General features: G+C 35.7%; 1 protein-coding gene across 1 annotated transcript; it reads left to right on the top strand.

Annotated features, from left to right (window-relative positions):
• Positions 1 to 3,238: 3,238 nt before the first annotated feature.
• LOC107829437 (phytochrome-interacting ankyrin-repeat protein 1) lies at positions 3,239 to 6,676 on the top strand. The gene is made up of 3 exons (XM_016656898.2): positions 3,239 to 4,242; positions 5,804 to 5,975; positions 6,081 to 6,676. Exons 1-3 carry the CDS (start codon positions 4,120 to 4,122, stop codon positions 6,293 to 6,295), a joined length of 510 nt encoding a protein of 169 aa, XP_016512384.1. The 5' UTR covers positions 3,239 to 4,119; the 3' UTR covers positions 6,296 to 6,676.
• The last annotated feature ends 15,499 nt before the right edge of the window (positions 6,677 to 22,175 follow it).

The raw sequence follows: 22,175 nt of genomic DNA, 5'->3' as shown, positions 1-22,175 counted from the left end.
ACTTCCAAAACTCGTGCCGAACCATATCAAATCAACTCGGAATGACCTCAAATTTTGCACACAAGTTTCAAATGACATAACGAAGATATTCTAACTCTAGGAACCAAAATTCGAACCTGATATCACCAAAGTCAACTCGCGGACAAACTTATGAACCTTCTAAATCTTCAAATTTCCAACTTTCGCCAGTTAGTGCCGAAACCTTCTAGAATTATCCAAATGCAAATCCGGACATACGCTCGAGTCCAAAATTACCATCCGGACCTAACAGAACCATCAAAACTCTGTCCCGGGGTGAAATACACAAAAGTCAAACTTGGTCAACTCTTCCAACTTAAAGCTTTCTAGTTGAGAATTATTCTTCTAAATCAACTCTGGATCACCTGAAAATCAAAACGATGATTCATAATACATCATATGAAGCTACTCAAGGTTTCAAACAGCTGAACAGAATAAAAATGCTCAAAACGATCGGTTGGATCGTTACAAGAGTGCACAAAGCTGAAACGCAGCAAGGTAGACATCAGTAGCAACTTCGGAATAGTATTGCCGCCAATCTAAAAGGAATTTTACCACAATTTTTCAGGTGTTGCAGGTCTTGAACTTGTATTTCTGATGGCATATACGTCTTGCGATTTGGGCGTTCTGAGTTTGAGATATGTACTTTACAATGACAACATGTAGTGTTGTGAAGTCGAAATGACAGACTTGTGCATCGTCTTCGAAAGTTCATTCCGACTTGTTCTGATGAAATTTGGCGATATGTTGATGTGGTGCAAGTTTTGATTTTGTAGAACTAAGCGGATTACGGTTTGGACACTCCTAGGTCGAGATACAATTTTTTCAATAAGAACATGAAATGCTATAAAGTCAAAGCAGCAGAGACGCGCCAGGTGCTTGCTTGCCGAAGTTGGAAAGGCCTACTCTAGTTGTCTTTCTTGCTAGCCTGAAATGATACGATATGGTACATGTCTCACTCGCCACTGATGAAATATGGTCTCTCCGAGCCTCCAAGAGTAGGGATTTCGCCGCCGAGGTTGAAAGGACACTTCATGTGTCTCTATCACCGAGCCGCAACAAAGAGACGAGTGGTTCGCTAGCAATTCATCTTCCTAGAGATATCAAGATCGCTGGAACTCTCTCAAATCCTGCAAAGGAAAATATTTTTGGTGCCAATAGCACGACGTTTCAGCAACACGACACTTTAAATCGACTCATAAATATCTATGTAGACGACATGAAGCTTTTGATTTCACATAATTGTTTAGCGTCAAGATGTTGCACTTCGCCTCAATAGTAAGTTCCAATGTCAATGGCACATCAATTCACTGACTCCAATATTTAATAAAGAAGTGCTCTATTGCATCAATGCCATAGGCAGCTTCGTCGTCAACATTATCTATGGTTCACGTAATCATCGTTGCAACTACTAGTGCCTGTAGTTGGGTGACCTGTTGGTGCAGAGGATGATAGAGATGCTTTTGTCCTTATGAGATTCTTTGAACAGAAGAGACAATCGCCTAAGCGGATATGTACCTGAAACACGCAAGGAAAATAATAAGGGATTGGTTTAAAGAAAATGGAAAAATAAGTAGTATCTACTCAGAGTTCGAATCGACATGATAGGTAGCGACGCCTACGACGCGAAGCTTTAAACTATGGCAAGTTCAATGTCAAAGCAACAATCTCCATTGCTCAAAGTTTGCAAATTTGAACTTCCTTTGTTGGTACTTCGGTGCCTGAAAAAAAAAGTTGTGAACAAGAGCAAACAAAAAGAAAAGCGCAAGAGAAAGGGAATTCTTGAGATAGGTTTCGGCTGATGATAATGATGTCTGCTATGAGACGAAGCCAAAAGTTAACTATTCTTGTTAACGAGGTTCTACTATTTATAAGTTTGTTGAGGCGGCAGAAGTAAAAATCTTTTAGTGGGACTCAAATTAGACTTTTCTAGTATGACCTAAATTCAATTTGGAGGAGTTACGTTGCTGTTGATAATTCAGAATCCTTGGGGTCATATGACTCCCTTTTTTTTTTGGTGTTATCTGCGATATTGTTTCTATCATGGTTAATAAAATCACCTTGTAGTCTTACATGGAGTAGATACATCATAGGGGGATTGGGTCATCTATTGTTTTTAACCAAAATCTTATATAAGGCAGCCATAGAATTGGTTAATTTTGTTGTCACACATTAGGTGCCATATATTATGATTAATTTCAATTATATTGGATTAATGTATACTTCATGTCAAGTCTTTAATACTATAAATATGATAAGAGTTGAAGTAGGGGTATTTGTAGACATATAAAATTTATTGGGTCTAATTCATACAAAATTTGAATTAAATTCAATTGGGTTAAATAACTAATTTGGACTTTACAAATTAAATTAGTCCATTTTATTATTTTCAAGCCCAAGGTCCATTTCATCTTGAGGCCCAGACTCATGTCATGTGTCAAGTAACATGGCACATCCAGTCAAACTCAAAGCCAACAAGATGGTGCCACGTGTTAAATGATGTGGCAATCCCAGTCCAAAACAGTGATCAGTCAAGAATCACCAATTGTCTAAAATGACATGCCTTGGCCAATCACAAGCAAGCTTATCACATAGCTTTTGTGATAAATTTGATGACTCACATGAGCCAATCAGAATCAAGCAAGAGAGTTCATATGTAGCTGGACTGTCCATCATCTACAACTATAAATAGAGGAGTTATATAACTCTCTGGGACATTCAGAATTGGAGAAGAGCATTCCGCAATTGGTGAAGGCATCCGGAGATCTACCCGAAACAACAAAGTGTTGCTCGATCTTCTTGGCGATTAAATACATCACAAGTAGGTCTGCATCATCCTATATTCGAGAAAGACGCTTCTCAAGCCCTCGAATCACGCATAATTTCAGAGAGGATAATCAAGGGATACATAGAATTGTACTCACAAATATTCATCAATAAAATCTCCTTTTCTTCATATTATTTTTGTTGCAGTCTATTTTTTCGTACTACGAAAATTTATTGCGAACATGACTATTTTTTAATTAGCGGTTGCAGATCAGAATATTTTTTATTTTTACACAAGTTTATTTATTTATTTGTTTTGGAAGAATGCTCCTAGATGAAAAGAAGCCTTTGGACGCAAAATAGAACTTGGACTAATAAGGCATCAAATCTTATTTCATGGGACCACAAAATGCGCTTATTTAACTTACATATATAAACTCCCAACAAAATTCCATACCGTCCATTCTCTACCATCCTTTGATATTCTAGGGTTTCTTTCTTCCTCCCAATTCCCAATTCCCCAATTCCTTCAACTCCCAAATCAAACACTACGACTCCCATATCAACACATATGCAACCTCCAAACTCATTCCAAATTCCTCTAGGATTCATTTAATTTCCCCTTTTCCTATTCTATTTAGGAAAAAAAAGAAATTCTTGTGTGGTTTATTAAATTGATAATGATAATCTCTGCCTTTCTTCGTTTCACTTCATCGTATGTGTTCAACAAACTTACAAATCTTCGTGTATTTGGCCCTGGTTTGAACCCTTTCAGTCCTTACAACTTGGCTAATCATTCCTCTCGCTAAACCCCTTAAAACTTTTCTGGGATTTTCTTGAAATTGGAAGAAAGATCAATCTTGTTGGGAAAAGAAGTTTTATTTTTCCTTCAAATTTGTTAGTTTTCCTGTGGTTTGCGTTCAACTATGTAAAAGGGGCTTGATTTTGAGTATTAAGATTCAGTCTTTGGACTTGTTGATTAGCTTTCAAAATTCTTGGGTTCTTTGTCCCTTAATCATGTAAATTAAAGGGTGTTTTGAGCAAAGTATCAGTTCTTATTTCTGGGTTTTTCTTGAAATTGGAAAAAAAGATCAATCTTGTTTGAAATATCCTAATTTTAGTTGTGCTTTTTAGGTTCAATTATGTAAAGGGTCTTGATTTTGAGAATCAACATTCAGTAACTGAGATAAAAGTTCAATCTTTGGGCTTGTCAAAAAGAGATTTCGTGAGAAGGAAAAGAAAAAGAGTTTACTTTCATTAGGTACTTGTTTCTGTTTGGGGCAAATAAGATTTGACCATTGGAACTTGGTTTAGTAAGAAGGCGGAAAGAGAAAAATGGAGGAGGATAGGGTTGGTTTAATTAGACGCTCGAGGAGAATGCAGATGACTGCAGGTGATACAGATGATCGTGGTTGGACTCCTCTTCACATTGTTGCTCGGAAGGGTGACCTGAAACAGGTACTTTATATTTTATGCATCAGATGTTATTAATTCAGTTTTTATTTGATCGATGAAACGTTTCTGTTATTTATGATTTGCTATTGGGCAATTGATTAGTGTGTAGAGATTTTGCCAAATACGTTCTAGTTAGCTTAATGAGTTGCAGTTTTATCTTAACAAGACTATTTGTGGAGATGATAATTTAGGAAAAATGTCCAACATCGAAGCACTTTGATTATATCGTAGGGCTTAATTAAAGAGGAGGGTTATGGTATGGTGATGGCCAATGCAAAAATAGTCAACATCTATATAGAGGACTTGTGTGGCCGATGCCAGCTAGTACGGGATTTTGTCAACCTATTATGTAGCTGTGTAGGTTAGCATTGTCTCCTTTTTTCTTTTGTATCGAAATACCCTTGCCAACACATTAAAATAAGGGGTATTAAGTAAATTGTTTCATTTCTTCAGAGCACACAGATTTTCGCTGTAGTAACAAACGGAGTGCTTCATGATCCACAAAATCATGACTATTGTAATCTAAAAAAAAATCATGACTATTGTAAATCAACAGTTCCAGTAAATCGTAGTAACAAACTGAGAACAATTTGGTTCAAATGTCTTATATCTCCTCCAAAGCAGCGTGTTCCCCCAACCAACCTACTCATGGCCGACTTATTTGTGATAGGTGCTCTTATTTCCGGTGGCGTATGCAAAAAGAATTACAAAGCGGTGTCACGTTTAAAAGAGTGAACAGATGAATTTGAAACGACATTGCAAAAAAGAAAGAAGAATAATTTAGATCATAACAATAAACATAATTCAAGCATGCTAAGGGAATATAACTCATTAGTAGCAGCTTTGGCTCGGTGACTCGTATGTTTTGAAGTTTTGATGAAGTTCACGGGTTCGAAACTTGCCAACTCCTCTATTATTTTTTAACAGTTGTAGCTCCAAAACTTTAAAAAAGGAAAATGCATTGGTTGAGGCTCGAACTCCAGATCCTAACCTCAATCATTGAAGCCCCTTAACATTGGCCCGAGTAGTCCAGATTGACCAAGCAGTGTCATACTGTGTTTACGTATTTTGTTCCTTTCGCGTATTATTTATATAGGTATTTAGTAAAATTTTCTGGCGAAGCGGTGTCACGGGACACTGTTTGGCCTAAGGTAAATCTGCCCCTGCCTATTTCATGGCAAATTATGAAGGACAAAGAAGTCAGTTGATTCATATTGAACCCAGTATGTGTAAAAGATGAATCCATCTTAGCGGAACATTGGATTTCTATTATGCCAAACCCAGCCTTACTAAGCATTTCTGATGACAGTTAAGAATTGTGAGGGATTTGCTTCACAGCTTTTAATTGATGAAGTTAACAGACACAGTCCTGTATTATACTATAATTTTTGGAGAAAACTCGGTTACAAATTCTTTTCTTTCTCCAAAACTTTTGTGTGGTTCCATTTCTTTTTGATAAAGTTTCCTGTGCCGTAATAGAATGATTCTTTCCTGTCATGTGCAATCTTCACGTTGGTCTAGGTTTCGTATGTTATATGATTGTATTTCTTTTTTTCTGGGACAGGTTAGAAGACTTCTTAATGAAGGCATGGATGCAAATGTGATGGCAGGGGGCCCTAAATCATATGGTATGACCCCACTCCATCTTGCTGCCAAGGGAGGTCACGTGCGAGTTATGGATGAATTGCTTGAGAGAGGTGCTGATATCGATGCTCGAGCCAAGGGTGCATGTGCATGTAAGTGCATGTTTTATTTCTTAGTAAAAAAAAAAAATAAAGGCTATGTTGTTTCTTCCTTTCAAAATCATTACTGTTATCATCATGTCTCTTTTGTTGTTTCAGGGACTCCACTCCATCATGCTGCTAAAGAGAGAAAGAAGAAAGCAATTAAATTCTTGATTAGAAACGGTGCTTTTCTGCCAGATGACATCTCTGACACCAGGTTCAATCCACCACTCCACTATTGTCCTGGTCTCGAATGGGCTTATGAGGAGATGAAGCTGCTTCAGCTAGAGAGTTCATCATCTGGTGAGGCCTCCTACAGCTCGGAAAACTGAGGTGGAGTTGCAGGTTCTGAAGTGTTGATGTTGTAGAGTTCAGGACTCCTCGCGACATATTCTACTCCGTGTTAAGTATTGTCTGTCCGTCAACTGTAGAGTTCCATTTGGATTGTGTGTTTTGGATATCTTAATGGTTTCTTTCTTTGTTTGGATTGCGTGTTTGGTATTACCTAGTAGACTACTATGTAGGGGTGATACTCACATGAATTGTTATGGTGAATCGTGTGTCGTAGTAGTGTAAGGAAGCAATCGATGTTTGTGTGATTGCGTTCACCGTCTGTATGTCGCAACTTTTCTTGGTGATGAATAAACCTTTTATAGCTGTGTTTCTGCTCTCTGAATGGATTCCGAGGGCTAGTTTTCCTTGGAAATAACTTGCATGTGCTCTCGCCCTTTTTGGCATGCAACTGCATATGCTTTCATTCTTTTGAAACATCTTTTGTGAATTGAGGACATAGATATTAAGCAGATGAAGCTCACACGCGAAGCCTTAACAATGGGTGAATAAAGGTTTTCTTAATACTACTATTACAATCGGTAAAGTTGCTGCCATGTGACTAGGGTTAGGGGTTAGAGCTGTGGAAACAACATCTTTCAAAAATACAAGGTAAGGCTGCATACGATAGACCCTTGTGGTTCGGCCTTCCCCGGATCCTGCGCATAGCAGGAGCTTAGTGCACTTGGGCTGCCCTTTAATACTACTATTACAACTGCTATAACAAGAAGCTGAAAGCCTTGACAGGTTGGAGTTAGCTATATGAGTATCATTGTTCATGTCGCTTTAGTTCAAGTCATTGGATGAAATACTAATTGTAAGTTAATGGAGTATATATTTTGCTTGTGGATTAGAGTCTTAATTCGTAGAACATATATTATTCTTAGTTCTCTGATAATTTAATAATTAAGACCTTTTTGGTCTGATTTGCATATTATAATCCCCTTTCTTGTTTATGTCATCTAATTTTGAATATTTAGGACTTCCCTAACTCGGTGCAGCTTTTAAAATTTATCGGAAATAGACTCTTGCAGAAATGTAGGGTAAGACTGCTTACAATAAACCTTTGTAGTCCGGTCCTTTCTCGGACTCCGCGCATAGCGGGAGTTTAGTGCACCGGGCTGTTTTTAATGTTGTGACATATATTGGAAAGTTTGAAACAAGCATTTTTAATGCAGATTTGAGGTTAGCTTTCTGATTTTTTTCTTTTTTTCTAGACTTATATATTTGAATAACATGAATTTGCTAATATGCTGAAAGGTGAAAGCTCAATGAATTCCAATATCATTTTAACTTTTTAATTTGCCTAGACAGAAATTTGTTTTTTTACTGATGCACCTCTCAACTCGAGCTTCAAAAGGTGAGTGTTGTAGTGACAATGAATACTTAGACGACTGAGATGAGATGATTGAGATCCCTCAACTTTAATTCAAAAAATTTAGATTTGAACCGTTGGAGTGGAAACCTTTCGGTAAAGAGCGCTTTATCCTTATTAGTTGGTCTGTCCTATGTAAACAAACTTAGTGCGGCCAATAAACTTTGAACCTACCCTTAAGTATGCACATAACAATTTTGGTCCTTTAAGTTTGTGAGTAGTTAATATTATTGATTTCTGTCAACAACAATAACATCAACAACAAATTCAGTAAAATCTTTCAAATGGGTTTGGAGAAGGTAATGTGTATGTAGACCTTATCCCTTCCTTATAAAAGTAGAGAGCTTGTTTTTGATAGTTCCTTGACAATGTTATTGGTTTCTGTCAAATATATAATGAACTTTGTCCATTATATTTGACGGGAACTGTTAAAAACAAAAATAAAATTGGTGAGAACTTAAATTTAGAGGTACAATTTTTGTAGTTTTTGATAATTTTGATCTATTTATAGAGTCTAGTGCAGGATTTTAAGGTATAATTTCTGCTTTTTTTGGTATCTTTTTGGTGTCTAGTACAATTTGTGTTGTATTTTTTCGGATTTGATGGGACATTCCTAGTGTTTAAGATTAAATCCATTTTTTCCCATAGTTTCTTTCAAATCTAACGAACATAAATTATTAAGTATTTGATGGAGACAAAAAATCTTAACTTTTAACAAACTTAAAAGGACTAAAATTGCTCAGTGCGTACTTAACAGACTATTTTGAAACTACTCTCAAACATAAGAGATTATTTTTATCATTTTCTCAAGTATTTATTATTAGGAACGTGTGTAAAAATAAGCACGGGCTAACCAGTTTTCGGACTGATAATTGAAAAATAGCCAGCGTTTGCAACGTCATTGAAAAATAGTCACTATTTGCTGCAACACGGAAAGTTCCAGCATAATATACTGGAGATTGGAATACATGTGTATGAACTTCCAACATATTATGCTGGAAGTTCACATGTAAAAAATTTGAACTCTAGTATATTATGCTGGAATATTTTTCGGATTTTAAAGAGTTTTCGTTCAAATTTATCTTTACATGAAAAATGGCTAAATTTCAATTACTTTTGAAACTGTAATTATTTTTCAATTATCACTTGTAAATTTGGCTATTTTTGAATTTCACCCGGAACGTGTCGGTTTGGCCCATTCAAATTTGGTTGGACGTCGGTCTATATCTTCAAAGAATAATGTAAATGCTATCTATTATAACAATGACATATGAATTCATGCAGTCCATAACAATAAATTACGTAATCAAACAATACACATCTTCAAGTTTTCAACCTTTTTTTTGGGCATGAAATTATTACATCCAACGGAAGCTAAAATTGTGTGTTGCTTAGTGCTATTTCTGGTAATTTTGTTTTATCCATTTCTTACTAGATTTTTCCAAAAAAGTAAACGGTCCCATTAGTCATATGGACAAGGACAACCAGGGGTATATGAGTCGAGTTGGTTCGGATTTTCTAATTATCAAATCAAACAAATTGGATCAGGTTATTAAATTTAAATACCCAACCAAATCAATAAAAGTCGGATTTTTTTAATCTCGAGTTTTAGAATTTTTTCGGTTTTTTCCCCATTAAGTCTTCATAGCACAAAACATAAAATTTGTGCTCAAAATATTTCTTTAATCCTAGTAAGACAGAACTATATAAGATGTTTTCAATAAAATAACATAAATATGAGATGAGTCATGGCATTGTACTAAAATATTAAACAATAAAGATAATAAAATCGCATAAAATAAATATTATTAATAAGCCATAATGAAAACAAACATAATTTAAAATTATGACTAATAAGTACTATTATTTACATGACCACTGAAAGAAAAATAAGTTATACATTTTATCTAAACCATGAAAAAACTAAAAAATAGATATCCAACACTATTTTCATTCATAGTACAATTGAATTGAATGTCTTTTATTAGCATTAGTATTGATTTGATTTTGGTTTAGGATTTATTTGAGTTACTAACATTTATGGACTATAAAATTATTGGAGCATCCAAAACTTATAAGCCCAAGTTTGAAATAATATGTTAAAAGATAAAACTATGAAAAAGCTTAAGAAATATTTATTATAAACTACACTACCATAAATATTTTTATGTATTAAATATATTTAAAACTTCTATACATATAATGTCGGGTTGGTTTGGTTTCGGTTTGACTTTTTTTTTAGTTAAAACTAAACAAAACAAAATATGGTCGGGTTTTTTTTCTAACACCAAACCATAGTCGGGTTTTTTTTTCTCGATTTGACTCGAATTATCGGGTTGGTGCGGTTTGTCGGTTTTATTTGTACACCCCAATGGACAACCATGGACGAAGCTAGAGGGGCGCAAGAGGGTTATCCGAACTTTCTCGTCAGACAATTATACTGGTATATAATGTTTGATTTATATATATATATATATATATTAAATGTTTGAATCCTTTGATTTCTTTACGTGTTTATTTTCGTATTTTGGAAATTCCACAAATAAAATTTTTGCCTTCGCCAATATAGACCACTACATTAAGTTCCAAAGGGAAAAAGAGAAATGAAAGAAGGAATCTCCATCCCTTTCAATAAGGAATGGTCACAAGCAGGACAAGTTGAAGCAGACTTTAGAGAGTTTACAGCTAATTGTTCAAACGTTATACTATTTGTGTAATTCAATTGATTATAACAACGCCGTTACTCTATTTTTTAAGTTATCGTATCAAACTTGATATCATATTACTACTTGTTGTACCTTAATTTAACTTAATACAACAAAAAAGTTCATTATAGTGTCTGTATAAACCCATTTAGAAAAAAACTAAATTCAATATATATATATATATATATATATATATATATATATATATATATATATATATATATATATATATAATATGTACTTATAGATGTTTTGTAGTTTAACTTGTTATAACAAATTATTACAAATTAAACTTATTATACAGAGTTACATTTTTTTTTTACATACTGTTACATGTCATTATAAGTCATCTTAATCAAAGCATTGAAAAAATATACACTATGCACCCCAAAAACTCTTTAACGTAGGTTTCTACTTTGAATCAGTACCAAGATAGTGATGTTAGTCGGGGAAAAGAAATACTCTCCATAGTTCGCATGATCGTCAAATTAATTAATTTTAATGTGAATTCGGATATAAAATGTTCAATTTTGTAAGAATAAAATTTACTTATTTAAAAATTACGTAAAAATTACTATAAGTCGCAATAGTTAACAATTAATTTTTTCAAAAATATATTTGAAAAAGTATAATAAACAACTTATTTAACTCTTTAAATAGTATTAGAGTCACAGAAAAAGGAACTCAAATTTTGCTATAAAATCTTGTGCCATGGAGTGAATCATACTTTGTATAGCGATAACCCGAATCCCCACTCTTCAAAATGAATAAATAAGTAAATAAATAAAGAGGACAGCATGGGAGAAAAGAAATAGAAACGTAAAAGTTTTGGTACTGGAAAAAAAAAGATCTAGTGGTGCTACCCGTAGACTTAAATGAATAGCCATCGGTGTTAAGAACAACCGAGATCCGATCCAACGAGAATTTGCGCGTAGCTTCTGGTCTTTGAAAGTTGTAATAACGAAAGAGACATGTGAGAATTTGGTCTTAGCTAGTGGAACAAGAAAGATATGGATAGTTTGCAAAGTCATTAAAAATAGTCAATGTTTGTTGAAACACGAAATATTCTAGCATAATGTGCTGGATTATGGAGCTCTTGCGTATAAATTTCCAGTATATTACGTTGGAACTCCAGCACACGGAAAATTTCAGTATAATATGCTGGATTATGGAGCTCATGCGTTTAAACTTATAGCATATTATATTGGAACTCTAGCATAGTATGAATTTCCAGCATATTATGTTGGAATCTCATATGTAAAAAATTCGAATTTCACCATATTATCCTGGATTTTTTCCGGATTTTTAAGAGTGGTTTTGTTCAGATTTAATCTTTACATGAAAAAATGGCTAAATTTCGATTACTCTTAAAATTGTGGCTATTTTTTAATTACCAATTGTAAATCTAGTTATTTCTGATTTTTTTCCCCTATTCTAAATGATGGTGAAAAAAATTCAGTTCTCGAGTATTGTCAGCTGTATAATCATATCTTTTGAATATTTCCCTCAGCGTTAAAGTTCCGCACACGCAACGTTAGTAAAATTTCTATCTAATATTACGAGTGAGGTGGAACATATAAGATTCGTTCTAATTAGATATCTCGAGTTGAGTTTTGGAGATTAAAAAATCATTGATAAGGAACACTTTTCTTATAACAGATCGTCGTACCATACATTACGTGAATTCAAATTAAACGGATCAGCAGGTATAGAACAAGCTTAGTGCACTTGGGCTGCCCTTTAATACTACTAATACAACTGCTATAACAAGAAGCTGAAAGCCTAACACGTTGAAGTTAGCTATATGAGTATCATTGTTCATGTCGCATTAGTTCAAGTCATTGGATGAAATACTAATTGTAAGTTAATGGAGTATATATTTTGCTTGTGGATAAGAGTCTTAATTCTTAGAACATATATTATTCTTAGTTCTCTAATAATTTAATAATTAAGACCTTTTTGGTCTGATTTGCATATTATAATCCCCTTTCTTGTTTATATCATCTAATTTTGAATATTTAGGACTTCCCTAACTCGGTGCAGCTTTGCAGAAATGCAACCTCTTGCAGAAATGTAGGGTAAGACTGCTTACAATAAACCTTTGTAGTTCGGTCCTTCCCCGGACCCCGCGCATAGCGGAAGCTTAGTGCACCAGATCACTTTTAATGTTGTGACATATATCGGAAAGTTTGAAACAAGCATTTTTAATGCAGATTTGAGGTTAGCTTTCTGATTTTTTTCTTTTTTTCTAGACTTATATATTTGAATTCCATGAATTTGCTAATATGCTGAAAGGTGAAAGCTCAATGAATTCCAATATCATTTTAACTTTTTAATTTGCCTAGACAGAAATTTGTTTTTTTACTGATGCACCTCTCAACTCGAGCTTCAAAAGGTGAGTGTTGTAGTGACAATGAATACTTAGACGACTGAGATGAGATGATTGAGATCCCTCAACTTTAATTCAAAAAATTTAGATTTGAACCGTTGAAGTGGAAACCTTTTGGTATAGAGCGCTTTATCCTTATTAGTTGGTCTGTGATATGTAAACTTGACTTAGTGCGGCCAATAAACTTTGAACCTACCCTTAAGTATGCACATAACAATTTTGGTCCTTTAAGTTTGTGAGTAGTTAATATTATTGATTTCTGTCAACAACAATAACATCAACAACAAATTGAGTGAAATCTCTCAAATGAGTTTGGAGAAGGTAATGTGTATGTAGACCTTATCCTTCCTTATAAAGGTAATGTGTATGGCCTTCGCGAACGCGAAGAAGGTGTATCCGGGCAGAATTAAAAGTCTCAAAAATGGGGGTTTGAGTTCATAACTCAAAATCAAATTGGGAGCTCGGTAGAAGGCGATTTTGGAGAGATTCTTGCGTGAGTGTTTGGAGTAAGTGATTCTTATCCAGTTTTGATTAATTTTCATGATTATGTCTTTGAATCCATCATTTAATTCGGATTTAATAGAAGAAAAATTAAGATTTTTGTAAAATCTTTCAAAAACGAAAATTGAAGATTTGGAGGTCGATTTGTTATTGGAATTCGATAAAATTAGTATGGTTGAAATCGTATCGGAATGGGTGTTCGGATTTCATGAAAATTATGTCGGGTTCCGAGAGGCGGGTCCCGCGTTGACTTTTGTTGATTTTTGGAATAAATTTTTAAGTCGACATATTATTATCCGGAATTATTTCCGATGAATTTTAATGGAGTTATACAATTAATTTGGATAGATTTGAGCTGTCCGTAGGTCAATTCTAGCAAAAAGGCTATTTTGGAATATCGGCCTAACTTCAAAAAGGTAAGTGTCTTGCTTAACCTCGAGTGGGGGAAATTCCCCTTAGGCATTGAGTCTTATGTGCAACTTGGGTAATTGAAAACCATGTACGCGAGGTGACGAGTACGTACTTGGTTTATATATGCAAATTTTATGGAGTTAAAATCTTGAACATATTGTGTAGTAAATTGAATAATGATTGGCATATATTTAATCATCTACTTGTCGTGCCTAAACCCTTGTTGTTGACTCTATTGTTATATGACAATGTGATGTAATTGTTATTTGATTATTTATAAAATTTCGTGAATTTACTGGCTTGATAATTATTGAAATTTAATTCCATTTTGGATTTTCTCCTCTGCAAATAATTAATTAAATGAGCTTAAGAAAAGGTGTTTATATAATTATTAAAAATTTGACCTTTTATGAAGACTTTGCTTTATGTTGAGTAATTTCTATCTTTATTGATTATTTTTAAGTGTTATACACATTGTGTGGATCATTTGGCTATTTGCTGTGAAATTAATTGACTTGGTTGTAGCTTTGAAATTTGATTGTGGCCATTGAAAAAATTGTGATATGAATTAATTTTTTGAAATTTGATTGTGGCCATTGAAAAAATTGTGATATGAATTAATTTTTGTTATGTTGTGATAATTTCTCGTGTAAATTGTTGTGTACTCTGCGTTGTTGTGAGAAATCAGGCCTTTTGAAAATATTGGAGCGTAAGAATATGGCCTTAAAGTTTACAAATATGTATAAAAGAGATAATCTCAAGTGAGATGATGTTGTCGGACTTATCTCAAATGTGGTAACGTGGAACCAACCGTGAGTATATGTGTAAAAGTAAAAATCATCAATTCAGTAACCTCAGAATAATTCTTAGAACGTTCGAGGACGAACGTTTGTTTAAGAGGTGGAGAATGTAACGACCCAACTTGTCGTTTTAAGAATTTATGCCCCGTCCAGTGACTTAAGGTTTTGAGCAGCCTCGCAATATGTATTATGACCCGCGTGTGTGGTCGAGTTTGATTTACGGATGATTCGGAGTGATTTGGGACACTTAGTCCCTAAGACGGAAGCTTAAGTTTTAGGATTTTGACCGTAGTCGGAACTGTGTGAAGACGACTCCGGAATGGAGTTTTGACGGTTCCGTTAGCTCCATTGGGTGATTTTGGACTTAGGAGCGTGTCTGGACTGTGAATCTGAGGTCTGTAGCCAATTTAGGCTTAAAATGGCGAAAGTCGAATTTTTGGAAAGTTTGACCGGGAGATTGACTTTTTGATATCGGGTTCGGAATGCAATTCCGAGAGTTGCAATAGCTCCGTCATGTTATTTGGGACTTGTCTGCAAAATTTGACGTCATTCCGGGTTGGTTTGATAGGTTTCGGCACGAGTTTTAGAAGTTGGAAGTTTTGGAAGTTCATAAGTTCGATTCGTGGTGCGATTTGCATTTCCGGCGTTATTTGATGTGATTTGAAACCTCGAGCGAGTCCATGATAGGTTATGGAACTTATTGGTATGTTTAGACGGGGTCCCGAGGGGCTCGGGTGTGTTTCGGGGCGGTTTCGAACCAAATTGGAGCTATTTGGACTGCTGTTGTTGAAGTCTGGTTTCCTTCTTCGCGAACGCGAAGGGAGTCCCGCGTTCGCGAAGAGGAATTTGAGGGGCTGATGATTTGTCCTTCGCGAACGCGAAGAAGGAGAAGGGCAAGCCCTCGCGAACGCGGCCCAGGCAACGCGAACGCGAAGAAGAAAAGGAAGATAGAGGCCTGAAGTCGTTTGGCCTTCGCGAACGCGACGCGAACGCGATGAAGTTGGTCAGCTGGGCATCGCGAACGCAACGAGAACTTCGCGAACGTGAAGAGGAAATGATGGGGCAGAAGCAGTTGGCCTTCGCGAACATGAAGGAGGATTTGAGGCAGCTGGATTTTGGCCTTCGCGAACGCGAAGAAGGTGTATCTGGGCAGAATTAAAAGTCCCAAAACGGGGGTTTGAGTTCATAACTCAAAATCAAATTGGGAGCTCGGTAGAAGGCGATATCTGGAGAGATTCTTGCGTGGGTGTTTGGGGTATGTGATTCTTATCCAATTTTGATTAATTTCCATGATTATGTCTTTGAATCCATCATTTAATTCGGATTTAATGGAAGAAAAATCAAAATTTTTGTAAAATCTTCCAAAAACGAAAATTTAACGAAAATTTAAGATTTAGAGGTCGATTTGTTATTGGAATTCGATAAAATTGGTATGATTGAACTCGTATCGGAATGGGTGTTCGAATTTCATGAAAATTATGTCGGGTTCCGAGAGGCGGGTCCCGCATTGACATTTTTTTACTTTTTGGAATAAATTTTTAAGTCGACATATTATTATCCGGAATTGTTTCCGACGAATTTTAATGGAGTTATACAATTTATTTGGATAGATTTGAGCTGACCGGAGGTCAATTCAAGCAAGAAGTCTATTTTGGAATATCGGCCTAACTTCAAAAAGGTAAGTGTCTTACTTAACCTCGAGTGAAAAAAATTTCCCTTAGGCATTGAGTCTTATGTGCAACTTGAGTTTTTGAAAACCATGTACGCGAGGTGACGAGTACGTACTTGGTTTATATGTGCAAATTTTATGGAGTTAAAGTCTTGAACATATTGTGTTGTAAATTGAATAATGGTTGGCATATATTTAATCATCTACTTGTCGTGCCTAAACCCTTGTTGTTGACTCTGTTGTTATATGACAATGTGATGTGATTATTATTTGATTATTTATGAAATTTCGTGAATTTGCTGGCTTGATAATTATTGGAATTTAATTCCATTTTGGATTTTTCCCTCTGCAAATAATTAATTAAATGAGCTTAAGAAGAGGTGTTTATATAATTATTGAAAATTTGACCTTTTATGAAGACTTTGCTTTATGTTGAGTAATTTCTATCTCTATTGATTATTTTTGGGTGTTGTACACATTGTGTGGATCATTTGGCTATTTGTTATAAAATTAATTGACTTGGTTGTAGCTTTGAAATTTGGTTGTGGCCATTGGGCAAATTGTGATATGAATTGATTTTTGTTATGTTGTGATAATTTTTCGTGTAAATTGTTATGTTGTGTGAGTTGTTATTTTGGGAAGATAAGGGTGGCATTTCATCGTTGATGTTATGTGGTTATAAGGGTGACATTTCACTGTTGTGTTTGTTGGCTATTGATATTGTCTTGGCGGAGCGATAAGGGTGGCAATAAGAGCGATAAGGGTGGCTATTGATATTGTCTGGGTGGAGCGATAAGGGTGGCTATAGGAGCGATAAGGGTGGCAATATGAGCGACAAGGGTGGCTATTGTCAGGGACGATATGTGATGATGTGGGGTTGTGGTGTTGACAATTTTCATGTGATGTTGTGATTTTCTTGTGTTTATTTTTATACCTTGTGCAACTTGTCTTGTTGTTAGTAAATTGATAATAATCCGATTTATGTTGAAATTGGGAGCCTGTGGCTATTTCCAGGCGGTTTATAAAATAAAATGTGAGCACGAGGTTCCATGAATTTTGATATGAGATGGGGATATTGGCATGTGAATTGCCCGTACAGTTGTGATATAAAATGTGGGCACAAGGTACTGTGATGAAATGATAATGATAATGATATTTGGCACGTGAATTGTCCGTCCAGTTATGATATGAAATGAGGGCATGAGGTTCCGGACAAATATGATGATTAATTTATGGGCACGAGGTGCCGTTAAAATATGAAAAATGGGGTGAGACCCGTATTTTGATGATTTTTAAATGAGGTGTCAGATGGTGACTTTTTAATTGAAAATATTATATTCAAAATATTTATTTGGAAGGATTTTTACTTAGAAAGTATTATATAAAAGAATTATATTTTGAAAGATATTTATTTGAGGAAATTGTATTTGAAAAGATTTATTGAAAGAATTATATTTGAAAAATAATTATTTGAGAAAATTATATTTGAAAGAGAGTTATCTGGAAGAACTATGTGAAAGACATTTATTTGAAGGGCTTGATTTAATTGGGTGTAATTGTGTTTATTAATTGTTGAGTGATATTAATGATATTCTTGTTGTCTGTTGTGCATATCACTGGTTGTTTTATCCTGCCTTTATGATTATTTATTTTCTATTATTTTATATATTATATTGTACAGGTTATTAGACTAGTGAGTGTCTTGACTGTATCTCGTCTCTACTCCATTGAGGTTAGTCTTGATACTTACTGGGCACCGCTGTGGTGTGCTCACTCTATACTTCTGCACATTTTTGTGTAGAGTCAGGTATTGGAGTTATTGGACTTGGGAAGAATTAAAGCGGGATCGTAAGGATTCAAGGTAGAGCTGCTTGGTCGTCGCAGTCCCTTGGAGTCTTTCCATTTCATTGTACTGTTAATTTTTAATCAAACAGTATTGTATATTCGGTCCTCATGATCATTCTATGTATTTAGTTAGAGTTCGTAACTCAGTACTACCAGTCTTGGGAGGTTGTATATTGTAATTATTTCTGTTGTTAGTTTTGGTTACTTATTTATTAAAAAAAAATGGCTTAAAAAATACAATAGAAATCGACTTACCTAGTCTTAGAGACTAGGTGCCATCACGACTCCTGTGGTGGGATTTTGGGTCGTAACATCACCCTTCGTGCTTTACACTCTTCCTCACAATTCACAGAATCAATAACAACGGATAGAGAGAAGTTTCACAAGAAATTAATATTTCATCAATGATTACTTTCACAATTTAACATCTCAACCTCGAATCAATATTCAAAATTTAATAGACCTTGGTGAAACCGGATACAAGTCTCCTAACATTTCAACAACAACAATAAGCATGGATAACAAGATTTAAGACTATAAATTTGCAAGAAATGGAATTTCACTCGCATGCTATGACTCGACCATAATGTATAGATACTCGTCACCTCAACTATACATCGTATTCAACAACAAAAACATGTATCAAATACTCACACAATACCTATTCCCTCAAGCCAAAGTTAGACAGAACACTTACCTCGCTCCGAAGGCCACTTAGTTCTCAATCACAGCTTTTCCTTTGGAATTCACCTCCAAACCACTCGTATCTATTCAAAAATAACTCAATAATATCAAATATTGCTAAAGGAATCAATTATATTGCATAAGTTAAATTTCCCAAATTTTCCTCCAAAAAGTCAAAAAATCGACCCCGGGCCCGCTTGGTCAAAACCCGAGGTTCAGACCAAAATCCATTTACCCATTCATCACCGATCCTGAATATATAATTGGTTTTGGAATCCGATCCCAAATTGAGGTCTAAATCTCCAAATTCCCAAAATCTCTAGTTTCTACCCTAACCCCTAATTCTACCATGAAAACTCTAGATTTTAAGTTGAAAATTCAAGAAATGTAATGGGTAATTGAAAGAAAATGGTTTAGAATCACTCACCAACAATTTGGGGAAGAAAATGACTCTTGAAAATCGCCTCTACCCGTTTGGTTCTTCAAAAATATTGAAGAAATGGCTTAAACCCGTGTTTGGAGTCTGTTTTAAGTCACAGGACATGCCTTCATCGCGTTCGCGAGAGGCCTGTCATGTTCGTGATGTACAGCGGCCTAAGGCCTTCGCGTTCGCGAGTCTTTCTATGAGTTCGCGTAAGGCAGCTCCCCCCAAGCCTTCGCATTCGCGACCCCGTGCACGCGTTCGCATAGAAGAACATGACCCCCGCCCCCCAGGTCCCAAAAACTATCGCGCTCGCGTGAGACAGATCGCGTTCGCGAAGGGTACCACCCCCAACGCTTCACGTTCGCGAAGAAGAAAATTCCCCTGCCCCATTTTACCTTTCGCGTTCGCGACACTACCTACGCGAACGCGAAGAAGGGCACACCAGAACAGCTGCTGCAGCAAATATCTTAGATGTTCTAAGTGCAAATCACCCCGTAACCTATCCGAAACTCACCTGAGCCCTCGGGGCTCCAAACCAAACATGCACATAAGTCTAAAAATATCATACAGACCTATTCGAGCGATCAAATCGCCAAAATAACACCTAGAACTACGAATTTAGCACCAAATCAAATAAAATTCCCAAGAACACTTTAAAATTTCTATTTTCTCAACTGGACGTCCGAATCACGTCAAATCAACTTCGTTTCTCACCAAATTTCACAGATAGGTCTTAAATATTATAACAAACCTGTACCGGGCTCCGGAATCAAAATACGGACCCGATACTAACAATGCCAAATATCAATCAATTCATAAAAATAAATAATTTCCAAACTTTTAATTTTCATCAAAAATTCATAACACAAGCTAGGGACTTCCAAATTTGATTCCGGGCATACGCCTAGGTCCCATAATTCGATACGGACCCACCGGAACCGTCAAAACATAGATCCGGGCCCGTTTACCAAAAATATTGATCGAAGTCAACTAAAATCCAATTTAAGGCAAAATCTCTTATTTTCATTAGTTTTCAACATAAAAGATTTCCGTAAACCTGCCCGGACTACGCACGCAATCGAGGAGGGTAAAAATGATATTTTTAAGACTTAAGAGCACTGATCGAGTTCTAAAATATAAGATGACCTTTTGGGTCATCACATATATGTATTGTTCTTTCGTGCAAAATGGGATTAGCAGCTATTTGCATAGCAACTTTTCTATCACTCATCACAGGTACAGGTTGAAGAATTTGAACTCCTAACTCCTGAAATAAACCAAGTAGCCAAGTGACTTCTGCAACACCTGAGGTCATGCTTCTATATTCTGCTTCAGCACAATTCTTAGATACAATATGTTGTTTCTTGGACTTCGAGGAGATCAAGGAGCTTCCAAATTTGATAACATAGCTTGTTACAAATCTTCTAGTGTTTGGGCAAGAAGCCCAATCCGAGTCACACCAACATGTTAAGAGTGTTACTAGGTTCAACCTTGAGCCATACTCCTTGTCCTAATGCATGTTTGAGGTATCTTACAACTCTAATTGTAGCCTCCAAGACTCCCAGTGTGACTTCTTAGGTCTTTGCATGAACTGACTTAAAGTTTGAATTGCATAACTGATTTCAGACCTAGTGATAGTCACATACATTAGCTTCCCAATAGGCCTTTGGTAGAGACTGATATCCTCTAAAAGTGTATCATCTGTAGCCCCCGTGGTAACAACAAACTCTATTGTGGTCAGTTTTAGGTTTGATTCAAGAGGTGTATTGGCTGGTTTGACTCCACTTAACCCCAGCTCAGAGATTAACTCTAGCACATATTTTCTCCGATTTATAATTATGCCGGATTTGGATCTAAGCACCTCAATGCCCATAAAGTAATTGAGATCCCCTAGGTCTGTTATTTTGAACTGCTGATGCAAGACTTGTTTGGCTTCAGTTATTAGCTGTGAATTGCTGCCAGTGATCAACAAGTCATCAACATAGACAAGGATGATCACTATGTCTCTTTGCTTCTTCAAAGTGAATAGGGAGTAATCATGAGTGCTTTGAACAAAACCTGCACTCAATAGAGCATCTGTGAGCTTGATATTCCATCTTTCATCTTTGGCTGCTTGTTTAAAAGTTTGAGGTTCCACTAGATTGGAGAACTTAGCCAAATAAGACTGATACTGAGTAGTACTATTGTTGTAGGATAGATAGTTGGCTATGGGATATCTGTTGGCATTCTTCCTAGTAGACACATAATCTTTCATCTATATTGGCTACACACATTGACTTTTTGATTTTTTCTGAGTGTGGAAAGGTTGTCACGACCCAAAATCCACTATAGGTCGTGATTGCGCCTAACGCCAATGCTGATTTATCAATTTATTTTCTCATTTTATTACTTTCGAAATCATAATCTCCATTACTTAAATAGTATAAAATAGAATTTACAGTGTAAAATGATAATAACTACGTGAACTACAATAACAAACAACCAGCAGGAACCCCCAAAACTCGGTGTCACTAGTGCATGAGCATTTTCTAAGGAGTACAATAATAATACAACATCTGTCCCGAATTAAATAATACAACATAAAATAATTAGTACAATGGAGACTCGGTGGACTGCGATGCGTAGCCTGGAATGCAGCTCACATGCAGTCTCCTCAACGGGTGCGCTTACGCGCCAAGGTGATCATCAAATGAACATGTTAGATCCTGCACATTTAGTGTAGAAGTGCAGTATGAGTACGTAAATCAACGTGTACCCAGTAAGTATCTAGCCCAACCCCGGAGAAGTAGTGACGAGGGGTCGACATCGACACTTACTAAATGTCCAATTAAAGAAATATAATAAAACATAAGCAGGTATGAAGCATACCTCAATGATGGGAAAATCTCAAATTACATAATCTTCCAATTACTTCTTTTAAATAATGAATTTCTAGATCTTGTATTCTACCTTAAAAGCTCAGAAAATATCAAGTGTCAATCTCAAATAAATAAGGAATACCATATAAAACTCCGGGCATCAGTGGGAGGTTTATCTCGTGAATATTCGGACTAATAGCGTTATAACACACGATTCCGCC

The sequence above is a fragment of the Nicotiana tabacum genome, chromosome 15 (genome assembly GCF_000715075.1).
Source record: "Nicotiana tabacum cultivar K326 chromosome 15, ASM71507v2, whole genome shotgun sequence".
NCBI classification, from domain to species: domain Eukaryota; kingdom Viridiplantae; phylum Streptophyta; class Magnoliopsida; order Solanales; family Solanaceae; genus Nicotiana; species Nicotiana tabacum.
The sequence above is the reverse complement of the archived record's forward strand: the minus strand, read 5'-3'. Positions and strand labels throughout refer to the sequence as shown.

Coding starts and splice junctions, on each gene's coding strand:
- LOC107829437 (XM_016656898.2), top strand. CDS start 4,120: ATGGAGGAGGATAGGGTTGGTTTAATTAGACGCTCGAGGAGAATGCAG. Junction 4,243..5,803: donor GGAAGGGTGACCTGAAACAG/GTACTTTATATT, acceptor TTTCTGGGACAG/GTTAGAAGACTTCTTAATGA. Junction 5,976..6,080: donor AGCCAAGGGTGCATGTGCAT/GTAAGTGCATGT, acceptor TTGTTGTTTCAG/GGACTCCACTCCATCATGCT.